This window comes from Tupaia chinensis, unplaced genomic scaffold, assembly GCF_000334495.1.
Source record: "Tupaia chinensis unplaced genomic scaffold, TupChi_1.0 Scaffold000355_1, whole genome shotgun sequence".
Lineage (NCBI taxonomy): Eukaryota > Metazoa > Chordata > Mammalia > Scandentia > Tupaiidae > Tupaia > Tupaia belangeri.
This window is the reverse complement of record NW_006159850.1, coordinates 1820752-1833042: the sequence shown is the minus strand read 5'-3', so window position 1 is coordinate 1833042 and position 12291 is coordinate 1820752. Positions and strand designations below refer to the sequence as shown.

Sequence of the window (12291 nt, the reverse complement as noted above, 5' to 3'; positions counted from 1 at the left end):
AACCGCTCAGGATCCCTGCTCCGCGCCCGCCCCGCAACACCGAGGTCCCACTGACTGAAGAGGACCAGGCCTGTAGTGAGGGTTTCTCAGAGCGGTGGGAGTGCTGCAGCTCCCATGCCCATTCAGCGACAGCCCGTGGGCTGAGCGCCACTGAGAGGCTCCGACCCAGCCACCGGTTAGTCAGGGTGCTCTGACAGAGATAACAGCCATTTCTTCGACAGCGATTCAGAGTCTCCCAGCAGTCGAAATTGCACAGGACTGTCACTTATGTGCCTCTTGCCCCTGTAAAGCCCAGTTCAGTCACTGGCATCGTAAGGGCAGGGTCAGTTCACCATGTTAGGAAACCACTGACAGACCCTCAACATGTCCCTGGGGCAACAGCCCAGCAGTGATAATCGAATGTTCTAGGTCAGCACTGTCCAACATGTGTGGCTACTCAGCACACCAATGTGTCCAGAGTGGCCACAGAGATAGATTTTAAATTGCATTCCATTTTACTTAAATTGAAATAGCCCTAGAAGCTAGAGGACCAGGGAGAGGGCCTCATCATGGTAAGCAGGGGCCAGTGGTGGGCTGAGGCAGCAACTGAGACAATGTGAGAGTACGGCCAAGCCGCAGTGGCACAGGTGATGGGGTGCTTCTCTGCAAAGCTAGAGCCACATGGAAGGCCGGAGTTCAGGTCCTGGGTCAACCTGAAACGCTGGCTGGCTGGGGCTGTTGGCAGGGGTGGTGTCACAGTGTGATGAGGCCTGTCGTGACAAGTGGCCATCTGTCTGTCTCTCTCCTTCTCTCCAAAAAATAAAACAAAAAATTGTTCTAAGAAGAGAAAAGTTTACTGAGGTGTGAGCTGGTGGCCTGGGCAGCCTTGTCTCAGGTCAGCACCCCACACTCTGTGGGTGCCAAGGTGCCGGCCCAGCATAGCAGAGGCCAGCAGCAAAATGACCAAAGAAAGAGGAAGGAGGAGAGGTGACAGACAAAGCAGGGCCACACCTGAACTGCCTCCACTAAGAGCTGAAGGTGCCCGGGGTGCACGTGATCTCTGTGGACACAGACAGCGACAGACTCAGCCAGCCCACGGCGGGGCAGGGCTCTGCTCACCATCTCCCACTTGACAGCACTGTGGGGACCACTGACCCAGCTGCCAAGTGGCGATGAGCCATGAAGGGGCGACCGCAGGAGCTGCCGATGAGCCGCAGTGTCCAGTGAGCTTGGGCATGTGGACACGGCCCCTGTCCCGGAGGCCTTGAGAAGCCCTATCTGGGAGCCCCGGAAGAGGGATGGGCAGGGCCTGCAATCTGGGACTCGGCGAGAAATCTGGGCACCGAGCCATCCTCGCAGTTTAGGCCCAGCCCAGACTCCAAAGCCCACTGACCAGAGCACGCGGATGGTCCTTACCACATCCTGCAGGTGCGAGGGTAGTCCTCGTTCCTCGAGCTCACGCCCACGGGCAACACGAACGGCTGCCCCTGCCCAGACTGGACATCCTGCTGGGCCGCGGCCCCTCCATCCCCACCTTCCTTGGCAGCTTCCTCAGGCTCTCTGGCCGACGGCTCCATGCTGGGTGAGGCAGGGTCGGGCTGCGGCTCCCAGGGGCTCTGGTGGCTGTGGCCCTCACCCCCCTCATGGCCCTCCTGGCTGCCCTCCTGCCGCTGCTGCTCCAGGCGCACCCGCTCGCGGACCTCCAGCACAACCCTAGAAAGCTCGTTGAAGTTGCGGAGATTCTCCACATCAGGCAGGTGGATGCGGTGCCTCAGGTCGACCTCCACCGTCTGCTGCCCTGCGGGGATGTTGGGGTCACCCTGCAGAGCAGGCAGCAGTGGTCAGCAGGTGCGTGGATCTGGCCCCGGTTCGCCTCTGACTAAGCCCTCATGAAGCCAGAGCACATCAGAGCAGGCAGTCTTGCCTGGCAGGGGGTCTCTGGCCACAGGGAACAGGGCATCCACCAGTCACAGAGGACTCTCGGGTGGGAACTAGCCCATCTAAGACTGAGGACCTCCCTAGGGTCTGGCGGGGCAGGACCTCCCTATGCTGAAGGGCAGCCCAGATCCCTCTGCCTAGGGAGCCAAGATCCTGAGCCCATGCCCAACCAGACACTCCAGCTCCATGGTGCCAGGCGAGGCCCTAGATCCTGCCTCATTCCACATGGAGCTGCCCCAAGGCAGAGGGCCTACCAGCCCCCAAGGCTCAGACTCCGGCTTCTCCCCCAGGACGCCTCAGTGAGTCTGCAGAAACCACCCAGTGACCACGAGGGGCCCACAGTGCTGTGTGGCTGTGAGTGCTCATGCCAGTCAGGGCAGGAGAGTGACCAGCATGGGGCTCACACGTAGCCCATGGTGCCTGGGCCCTTTCTTGTGAGCTGCAGACGCCACATCTGCTGAGCAGGAGTCTCCACAGAGCACCCTTCCGAGCCACCCTGTTACACCAGCCCCTCTGGGGAAGGGCCTAGCAGCCTCAGTTCTGAAACCTACCTGCAGCCACCACGAGTGTGCGGGCTGAGCACTATGTGGTCTGGCCACCTGCATGTATGTAGCCCTCAGGACCCAGTGCAAACATGGAGTTGGGCCAGGGAGGCTGGGCAGCAGGCCGGGAGCCCTGTGAGCAGCCAGGGTGCCCTCACGCACGTGAGGTACAGGGCATCACAGCCCCTGATGGGAGTCCACCTGTGCGGGCCCCCCACACGGCCCGGGACAGCATGGTGGCCTCACCGTGATCTTCGTGCCCCTGGCATGTCTGCCGTGGAAGCTGAGCATCACGATCTCCAGGCCGTGGCTGCCGTAGGTGCCTTTGAAGAGGCCAGGCTTGATCAGGTCCTCTGGGTGGCTGGGTGGGAGGTAGATCCGGCGGTAGGTCAGGCAGTTGCTGCAAGGGAGAGGTGGTTAGCACAGGGGCCACACGGGACAGGCAGGAAGGCTATGCTATGCAGGGCTGGGAGGTGACTGGCTCGGCTGAGCCTCAGTGGGCACTCCGGCCTGGGCGGCACCCATGCTGAGCCACTCAGCCCAGCAGAGGGCAGGCACAGCACATCTGCTCTCAAAGGTAGACAGTTCACAACAGCACAGCGCTTCCGAGAGGAAGGGGACTCCACTCAGGAACTCCTGCCCTGGGGAAGGGAGACAGGGCACTGGAAAGAGGAATACTGCACAGGCTGAGAGGGGTCCTGGGGACACACCCATGCTCAGAAAAAGGCCAAGAAACAGGCCTCCCAAGCTGCCTGGCTGGACAGACACACATGGAACTTATGGTAGGCAGTGACAATGAATCAGACAGAAAGTGAACGCCAAGTTGGGCAGGGCAGGGGGCTGTGCTCGCAGCACCCGCCAGGAGGGAGGGGGCCTCACTCACAGCACCCGCCAGGAGGGAGGGGGCCGTGCTCACAGCACCCGCCAGGAGGGAGAGGGGCCTCACTCACAGCACCCGCCAGGAGGGAGGGGGCCGTGCTCACAGCACCCGCCAGGAGGGAGAGGGGCCTCACTCACAGCACCCGCCAGGAGGGAGGGGGCCGTGCTCACAGCACCCGCCAGGAGGGAGAGGGGCCTCACTCACAGCACCCGCCAGGAGGGAGGGGGCCGTGCTCACAGCACCCGCCAGGAGGGAGAGGGGCCTCACTCACAGCACCCGCCAGGAGGGAGGGGGCCGTGCTCACAGCACCCGCCAGGAGGGAGAGGGGCCTCACTCACAGCACCCGCCAGGAGGGAGGGGGCCGTGCTCACAGCACCCGCCAGGAGGGAGAGGGGCCTCACTCACAGCACCCGCCAGGAGGGAGGGGGCCGTGCTCACAGCACCCGCCAGGAGGGAGAGGGGCCTCACTCACAGCACCCGCCAGGAGGGAGGGGGCCGTGCTCACAGCACCCGCCAGGAGGGAGAGGGGCCTCACTCACAGCACCCGCCAGGAGGGAGGGGGCCGTGCTCACAGCACCCGCCAGGAGGGAGAGGGGCCTCACTCACAGCACCCGCCAGGAGGGAGGGGGCCGTGCTCACAGCACCCGCCAGGAGGGAGAGGGGCCGCACCCTCACAGCGCCCCCTGGACAGGCACACAGTGCCCAGGGAGGGGAGGGCTACACCAGGGGCCGCCAGGACAGGGCTGTGTCCTTACTCGTACTGACTGGTGTAGATGAACTTCATAAGGATGAGCTCCTGCATGTGCTCATGGAAGATGTCCTCGAGCGTGCGTCCCCACTCTTCCCTCAGCCACGTTCGGAATTCCTTCCAAAAGAACACGGGTTATGAACATCACCAGGAGACAACAGCAGGAAGAGGCCACCAGCCCAGCTGCTGCATGGACGAAGTGGGGTCTGTCCAGGTGGAATGGGAAGGAGGGGCGCAGAGTAAGGAAGGGGGCCCCACATCTGGGGCTGCTGGGCTGAGATGCAGATGGCTCCGCCCTTGTCTTCCCGAGGCACACAGGCTCTGAGTGCTGGTGGGAGATGGAAGGGCCCTCTGGGGCGAGGCCAGGGCCACAGTCCACGTCCAGACAACAGGCAAGAGGAGGACACAAACGTCCCAATCACGGCAGGACAGAGCGACACCAGGACCAGGTGGGCTCATGGAACCAACGTGGCATCTCGATGCTCCCAACACAAGGCCCTTCCTCGCGGCTGCTGCCCCTGCGGCGTCCTACATGGGCTTCCAGGCACCCCTGGGTCAGCCCATGTCCACCCTGGCCACGCAAGGCCAAGGCGACCTGGAGCCATCACTGGGTGGCTGTGAACTGTCTAGAGATGATGCCATCACTTCCATACAACCACGTGGGAAAAACTGATCACAAGCCACACTTCACCCCAGAGAAGAGGGGGGCCGAACGCTGCTGGGTGTCTGGAGGGAACGAAGTCCAGGCGAGCGGCATGAACAGCGGTCACATTGCGCCGGACACTGCACACACTCTCAGTCACACTGAGCCGGGGGCTCTATGGGGGACACTGCTGCTCGGTCTAACCTGCGTTCGTCTCTGCCATGGCTTGACTGTGTTCCCCAAGTTCACACGCTGGAGACTTGATCCCTGGTGTGGTGGTACTGGAGGGGCAGGACCTCCGGGAGAGGGAATGGCCACGAGGGCCTGCTCTCGCAATGGATGAGCGCGGAAGGGTGGGTTCGTCACCAAAGGTGAGCTCGGCCCCTCTGCTCACTGCATCCCGCATGTGTGCGCATTCCCCCCTTCCTGCCCTCCCACCTCCCACTGTGGGGTGGCCAGCCTGGCCTTGAATGTCCCAGCCTCCAGACTGCAAGGAAACGCACTCTGTTCCTGTGGGGCTTTCTTAGAGCAGCATGAGACACAGTACACGTTTCTTTGGGGGCAAAAAAATATGAAAGCCATGTGTAGTTTTTATAACGCGGACTTTCTTGGATTTTCCAAAGTCTCACGTGTGCTCAGTAACACATGGTCAGCCGAGAAAGCCCCGTGCCCCACTGAGGAGTATAATTTGGATATTTCCCACCAAGAGCATTCATTATTACCACACTTATCATCAGAAAAAAAACAGTTTAACTCATCTCCAAATCAGTGAGAGCAAGCAGCACGGTGTTTAAGGCTCTGGACTCCCACATGGCCGACTACAGTTCAAGTCCCAAGCCTGGTGGTTTGCTTTCTCACTTTCCCTCTCTCTCTTAGTCTCTGCGGTGAGTACACATGCCCTAAGGCAAAATTTAAAATAATAATAATAATAATAAAATTAAATAAATAATTCTAAAAATGAATCAATCACCGAGCCCATACATGGGGTGGCTTACAGGAACCTTCTCTGATCCCAAGTACATCTCACCACAGAGACATTATATGGCTTTCTTAATTTTTAAAATTTTTCTTTTCAGAGATTTGTGCTATAGAGCATGTGCACTCACTGGAGAGACAGAGGCAGAAAGTGAAAAATCACCCCCTGGGGGGGATGGCCATGCCCATTATTACCACACTTATCATCAGAAAAAAAACAGTTTAACTCATCTCCAAATCAGTGAGCTCAGGACCAGCAAGCAGCACGGTGGTTAAGGCACTGGACTCCCACATGGCCGACTACAGTTCAAGTCCCAAGCCTGGTGGTTTGCTTTCTCACTTTCCCTCTCTCTCTTAGTCTCTGCGGTGAGTACACATGCCCTAAGGCAAAATTTAAAATAATAATAATAATAATAAAATTAAATAAATAATTCTAAAAATGAATCAATCACCGAGCCCATACATGGGGTGGCTTACAGGAACCTTCTCTGATCCCAAGTACATCTCACCACAGAGACATTATATGGCTTTCTTAATTTTTAAAATTTTTCTTTTCAGAGATTTGTGCTATAGAGCATGTGCACTCACTGGAGAGACAGAGGCAGAAAGTGAAAAATCACCCCCTGGGGGGGATGGCCATGCCACAATCCCTTCTCCTCCATTCTCTGCTCGGAATTTTGGGTATGCACGCACACATGCCTGGTGAGTTTGAAGCCACCACTCGTGACTCGTGACCCAAACCACGGTGACTACGTGCGAGTCCAGAGACGCAACCACTGCGCCACCTGTGGCCCCTGCAGCTTTCCTGATTAAGGTCTGAGCAACAGAGCAGCTTCGGCTCAGAAAACGTGCTGGCAGCTTCCACTTAAACGTGAGCTGTAGCACTGAGCTGTACAGCAATCGTGCCGTGTAGTGGAGTTAAAAGGACCCGTCTCAGGGGAGAAAAGCCCAGCATCTCCACCTTGGACACCTCTACATGTCATCTATTTGGGAAGCCAGACGTGGTTTACTGTCAAGGAAGTCCAAGAAGTTCATGCACTCTATTTATCCCACCTCTCCCTACGCTCTCCGCCTAATGGTGGAGCTCAAACCTGACCAAGAAGTGCACAGACCCAACACGTACACACAGCTACAACGAGCAGCCCGTCTTTACAAGTTCCAGGTCGTGCTGAAAGTATTTTGAAATGTCAGTATGACTTCAGACTTTCAGAGGCAATGAAAGGTCACTTGTGCCAACAACAGGAAACCAGACCTGCAAGCTGACCCACTGCACCACCGCCACCACGTAGAAACCTCGAGCAGGTCGGTCTGCGGGAGGGAGAACAGGGGCTCCTGACACAGCTCTCCCAGTCCTCTGCCTCCAGGCTGTCCCTCAGCACAGGAATGCACCCGGGGGGCAAAGGAGAACTAATTAAGGAACCGCCAGGCTGTTTCATTCACTGTGGAGTGGTAGGGCACAGCCTATGCGCACACCTACCACAGGAGTCTGGTTCTGAGCAACTACCAGACGCAATTCTGCACTGATGGCTTTGGGCTGCACAGCACGGGATGGCTGTTTGACCACGGGCACTTTCAGACTGTACAACCTCTCACGTCTATGCCGTGACCAACAGGAGGAAGGCCAGGTCGGCACTCCATGGGACGGAGATCCACGTGAACAAACGACTGGGCATGTGTGTCGGGGCAGGGTCCTGCCTCGCAGGGCATGGGCTCACCTCCTGCCGTCCTCCAGACATCCTGTGGTGGTCCGTCTGGTTGCACTTGGTGGAGAACTCGTCCTTTTTCACAATCTTCAATGTTTGCGACGGGAGGGAAAAGGACAAGACACCCCGAGTTAGCCACATCAGACGGGGCAGCCGGGACCACATCTCCCTCATCTATACCCCAAGCCCTCTGCAGACACCCGGGACGGCGAAGCCCCAGCCCACTCTCACACCTTGCGTGTCTGAGGGACCCACACACCTGGACATGGCCGTTGTGAGGCCCTCTGTGGCCGTACATGCACTCCACCGTGGCGGCCTTCCTCTCCATCAGGTGGATTCTGAACAGAGGCTTGAATCTCATTGGGTCGTCCACGTGAGGGTCATGGGGCGGCAGGTACATCCAGCCGATGATGAACAGGCCGTCCACCTGCAGTGGCGACAGAGGGCAGGGGCTCGTCTGCAGGTCTGGATGGGGCGGAGCAGCAGCATCCGCGGGGCCCACCCCATCTGCGCACACGGCCCACAGAGATCCCCGCTCACTAGATACCTGTCAGTGTGCAAAAACAGACCCGAACCCACGCGAGGACTTCAGAACTACCTCCCAGCTCCGAGGTTGGGGGCGCGGGGTTAGGGAATGGGCTAAGTGACACCAGAAACGGCAAACAGAATAGCCCAGAAAGTGTCCCAAGAAGGCAACTAAGGAGGTGGAGAAAAGACAGGGTTGCTGCTTTCCACAGAAAGTAGAACCGTGGGACAAAGCAACAGACGCAACACGAGGGCCTTGTCTGGACCCTGGCTTGAACAGACCAAGGGTGGAAGGTGGTTCTGAGACGGCCACAACTTAAACCCGGCTGGAGAGCCGCACGGCTGCTATTCTAAGATGTGCCCTGCAGAAAACACCCTTGTCGCCCCCAGGCGGGTGAGATGCCCCAGGCTTGGCCGCTTCGGATGCTGCAAAAGCATCTGAGGGAGGGAGAGGAGGAGACCAAGGACTCAAACCTGGGAGTGGGGCTTGGGGGACATCCCACAGCGTTCTTGTGTTTGCAGCTTCGAAGGAGGGAAAGCAAAAGCAGACAGGCCCCAGCCTGGCCATCGCGAGATGCAGGAGCGTTCTTGCAGAGGGCTCACCCGTGAGGAAGGGCCCAGGACCCCCCACAGCCAGTTCCAGTGGCCAGGAGGCAGGAATGGAGCCACCCATCAGCGCACACCGGCACTGTCCTCCGGGCTCTGCGCTCCCTCTTCCTGCTCCGAGGAGCCACTGTCTATTGTTCCTTTTACCAGATTACTCACTGCCAGTAAGACAAGCAATTACCGCCCTCCTGGCTAAAAGAAAGCGGGGAGTCTGCCCACGCTGCGAGCCGCTGCCTGGTCTTCTCCAGGAGGAAACACCCTGAAAGCAAGGCTTGTCCCCGTGACGTTGAACGCAGCAAACGCCAGCAGGCTCTCAGTGGGGTGATTCTGCCAAATCACAGAAAAGCAGCCATGCTTCTCTCTACCGAAACCCCCGCTGGTAAGCAAACCTCATGGGGTCCCAGCCACCTGGGCAGCCCCCACACCAGAGTGGGAGAACCCCCACAAGGCTGCAGGCCCAAGGCCACCTCGGGGCAGGCATACTGCTAGGAATGAGCACAGCTGGGTCCTGACTGGGCTCCTGCCACAGGCACAAAGACAGGAGCAAAACGAGGAGGTTTTTACTGTGGCACCAGCAGCCGTGGCACCCTGGGGACAGGTGCCTAACAGAGTTCACCAAGACCTAAGCAGACTCACCCCAGAGCTGGGGAAAGGAAACGAATTCAGCCCGCCAGGGGCACCCGCCATACTGCACAGAGCTGCCAACAGCATGTCCTCGCTCACAGCGAGTGCCCGGAGCTCACCAAGGAAGGTCAGGCCACCTCCGTGTCACACAGGCCAGATCGTGAGCAGCTGCTTTTCCAAATAAACAGACAAGTGCCACGAAGCACACACAAGCTAACACCACAGAAGGGTTTGGCCTGGCTCTGGCCAAGGGCCTTGTGTCAACCCGCTCTCCTGCTGGGCCCAGCCACAGAGGCTGGGTCACTAATGCAGTTCAAAAACATCAGTCATGAAGGGTGATCAGAGGTGAGACCCCAGATCCTGAAAAGAAGAGACGAGTGAAGGGAGCAGAGGGCCCATCCCTTGAGGAAGGGACTCCCGGCGGCTGGAGTCCTGCGGCTGGAGCCCAGCCTGTGGGCTCAGGGCTCTGCTGGAGCAGGGAGCAAAGCGCTCAGCCCTCCCTGCAGGGTCTGCCCTCGGGCACCTGCTGAATCAACTGCTGTGAGCCGGGAAGGTCCCACGACGCTTCCTTCCCAAGCCGAAGCTGAGGCCGGGGAGAGGAAGTACAATCAGGGTCCTAGGAAGGATGAAACCTGGGACTTAGCTGGCTTGGAAAGGGCTGCACCCAGGGATGATGTGCCTCACCCTCTGGGCCTGGCTGGAGCCCGGGGTGCAGGGTCCCCTACCTGCAGCTGGGGAGCATGGAGCCACCAGACTGCACACAAGGTCATGGATGAGCTGGAGATCGTGGCAACAAAGAGGAGCCTGAAGTTGGCCCAGAGATCACAGCCGGGAAGCGATGTGACAATGCGTTCAAGAAAACTGACACCGAGGAGAACACTTGAAACTAGACTTTATGAAAAACAGACAAAGCCAGACTTGCACCTCCAGCCATGCAGGGTAGGACTGGACTGGCCTCTGCAGGGAACAACAGGAACACAGAACAACTGTGGCCAGACATAGGCAGCTCAGGACGGTCCGAGAGACCGAAGCTGGCCCAAGCTACTACACCTACGATGCTGTGCCCCAGTGACACCATGCCCCTGAGCACCTGCTGCATACCCCCTCCTGGCCATGGGCTCTGACTCACTCACAATGCCTGTAGCTGGAGACCCAGCACGGAGACGGTGGCCATAGCCAGGAACCCTCCATGACACAGCGCCACCTGCACCATGGTCCCCAGGCATGGGCTGGGCACAGGGCTCGCTCCAGGGCCTCGCAGGGCCGCTGCTCACTGTCCTCATTTTCCAAAGTTTGCCAGTGCCAGATTTAGAGCAACAGACAATGGCACAACCCAAAGCCAGGTATCCCGGGGCATGAAGCTGATGGCCCCTGGTGTCCAGAAGGCCAGGGCTCACGCCACCTGCCCTGGTCATGAGAAAATCCAAGGGCACGTGAGAAGGCCAAGCTACTGAAGACACATCTGCTCATCTGAAAATGGAACCTGGCCCTGAGGGCTCCTGCTGGGAGCTGGCCCAGGACCTCTAGCGCGGAGCTGCGCTGGGAGACAGGTACGGGCACAGTGGGGCGCGAGGCCCAGACTCACCACCACGTTCAGCAGTCCTCCGTACGGCCCGATGTCCGGCTGCCACAGCCCCAGGATGTGCCTGTACCGGTGCAGCACTGCGGAAGAGAACGCCGTGAGACCGCCTTACCTCTCCCCTCCAGGAAGGGCCAGGGCGGGGGGCAGGAAAGGCTAGAAAGGACCGAATCTCACCCACCAAGTTCTAAGGGACTCCAGGGATGAAAATGTCGTTAGAAAGACAAGTAGGCCATTCCTGAAACCAGCTAACGAGCCCCTCCAGTGACACACGGCCTGGCAGACAGCGGTGAGCTTTCTGTAAAGCAAGGAGTCTCCCAGCCCTGGGGGAGTCAGCCAGGAGTAGATGGGAGAGCGCGGGACGGGGCTTCTCTGCACCGAGATTCCGCAGCTTTGCCAGGGGTGTTGACGAAGCAGCCAGACTTGTCGGCTATTATGAGAGGGTGCCACTCAGAGCTGCGCGACCACAGCAGCCCTGCCGAGACAGGAGCCCACCTGTGTGACAGGCGTGTGACGGAGCCAGCGGCATCTGCTCGGGCCACCGGGAGTCTGTGGGGGCTTCAAGTGGTGCCCCTGCGATGGCTGGCAGGAGGACGAACCAAATGAAGTGGCAGTGGCATTCCCGCGGGGACAGGGGCTCAGCTGAGGCCACAGTGAGGGACCAGGAGCAGAGGCGGAGGCTGGGCTTCTCCAGGCCAGGCCATCACACTCGAGAGGCTCCGAGTTCTCTACCTCAGCTGCGCACAGCCGTGCTCAGGCTGCCGCCTCACCCGCCGGAGTTGCTGTGCAGGCCGAGGGACCACTGCCCCTTCTGCAGCTGGCTGAGACCTACGTCCCACCTCACACTCTGCCCACCTATGGCCACAGCTGTTCATCAGCTGGTCATGACGGTCCCGCCACACCCGCAGTCCCCTCCCACTGTGCACGACCCAACCGCCTGTCTCCCACATGCAGCACCATCGGCCCACGCTGTCCACCCTGGTCTGGGTCTTTCTTGTCCACCAAGAAAAAAGGAGTGTGGGACCAGTAGTTAGCATAATGGCTATGTCACTGGACTCCCATGTAGCCGACCGAGGTTCGAGTCTCAGTGGCTTAAGCTTGGGCATGTGCGTGCATGCCCAAAATACGAGAGGAGAAAGGAGAAGGGATTGGGGCGTGGCCACACCACCACCCTGGGGGGTGATTTCCCCCTTTCTGTCTCTACCCTGGGAGGTGATTTCTCCCTTTCTGTCTCTCTCTTTCTGACAAGCACACGCGCCCTGTAGCAAAAACCTCTCCAAAAAAACTAAATAAGTAAAGGAGTGGGAATACTGGAAAAGAGGGGACACAGGGTGGCCCCCAACACACACACACACACACGCACACACACACGCACACACACACGCACACACACACGCACACACACACGCACACACACACGCACACACACACGCACACACACACGCACACACACACGCACACACACACGCACACAGCAGATCCTGGACCAGGGGCAGGGTGCGTGATGGAAAGAGGCCCAGCAGGAGAAGCCAACACCAGGGCACGATGC

At 59.1% G+C, this 12291-nt stretch overlaps 1 protein-coding gene across 2 annotated transcripts in view; it reads right to left on the bottom strand.

Moving 5' to 3' along the window:
* Positions 1-12291, bottom strand: part of FBXO31 (F-box protein 31) — a gene marked incomplete at its 5' end in the record, with an annotated part of 45807 nt that overhangs the window by 2089 nt on the left and 31427 nt on the right. For both annotated transcript variants that reach the window (XM_014589364.2, XM_006152548.3), the window contains 6 exon segments: positions 1396-1799; positions 2706-2859; positions 4095-4204; positions 7421-7495; positions 7668-7835; positions 10749-10825. In XM_014589364.2, coding sequence (XP_014444850.1) covers positions 1396-1799; positions 2706-2859; positions 4095-4204; positions 7421-7495; positions 7668-7835; positions 10749-10825 — 988 coding nt within the window.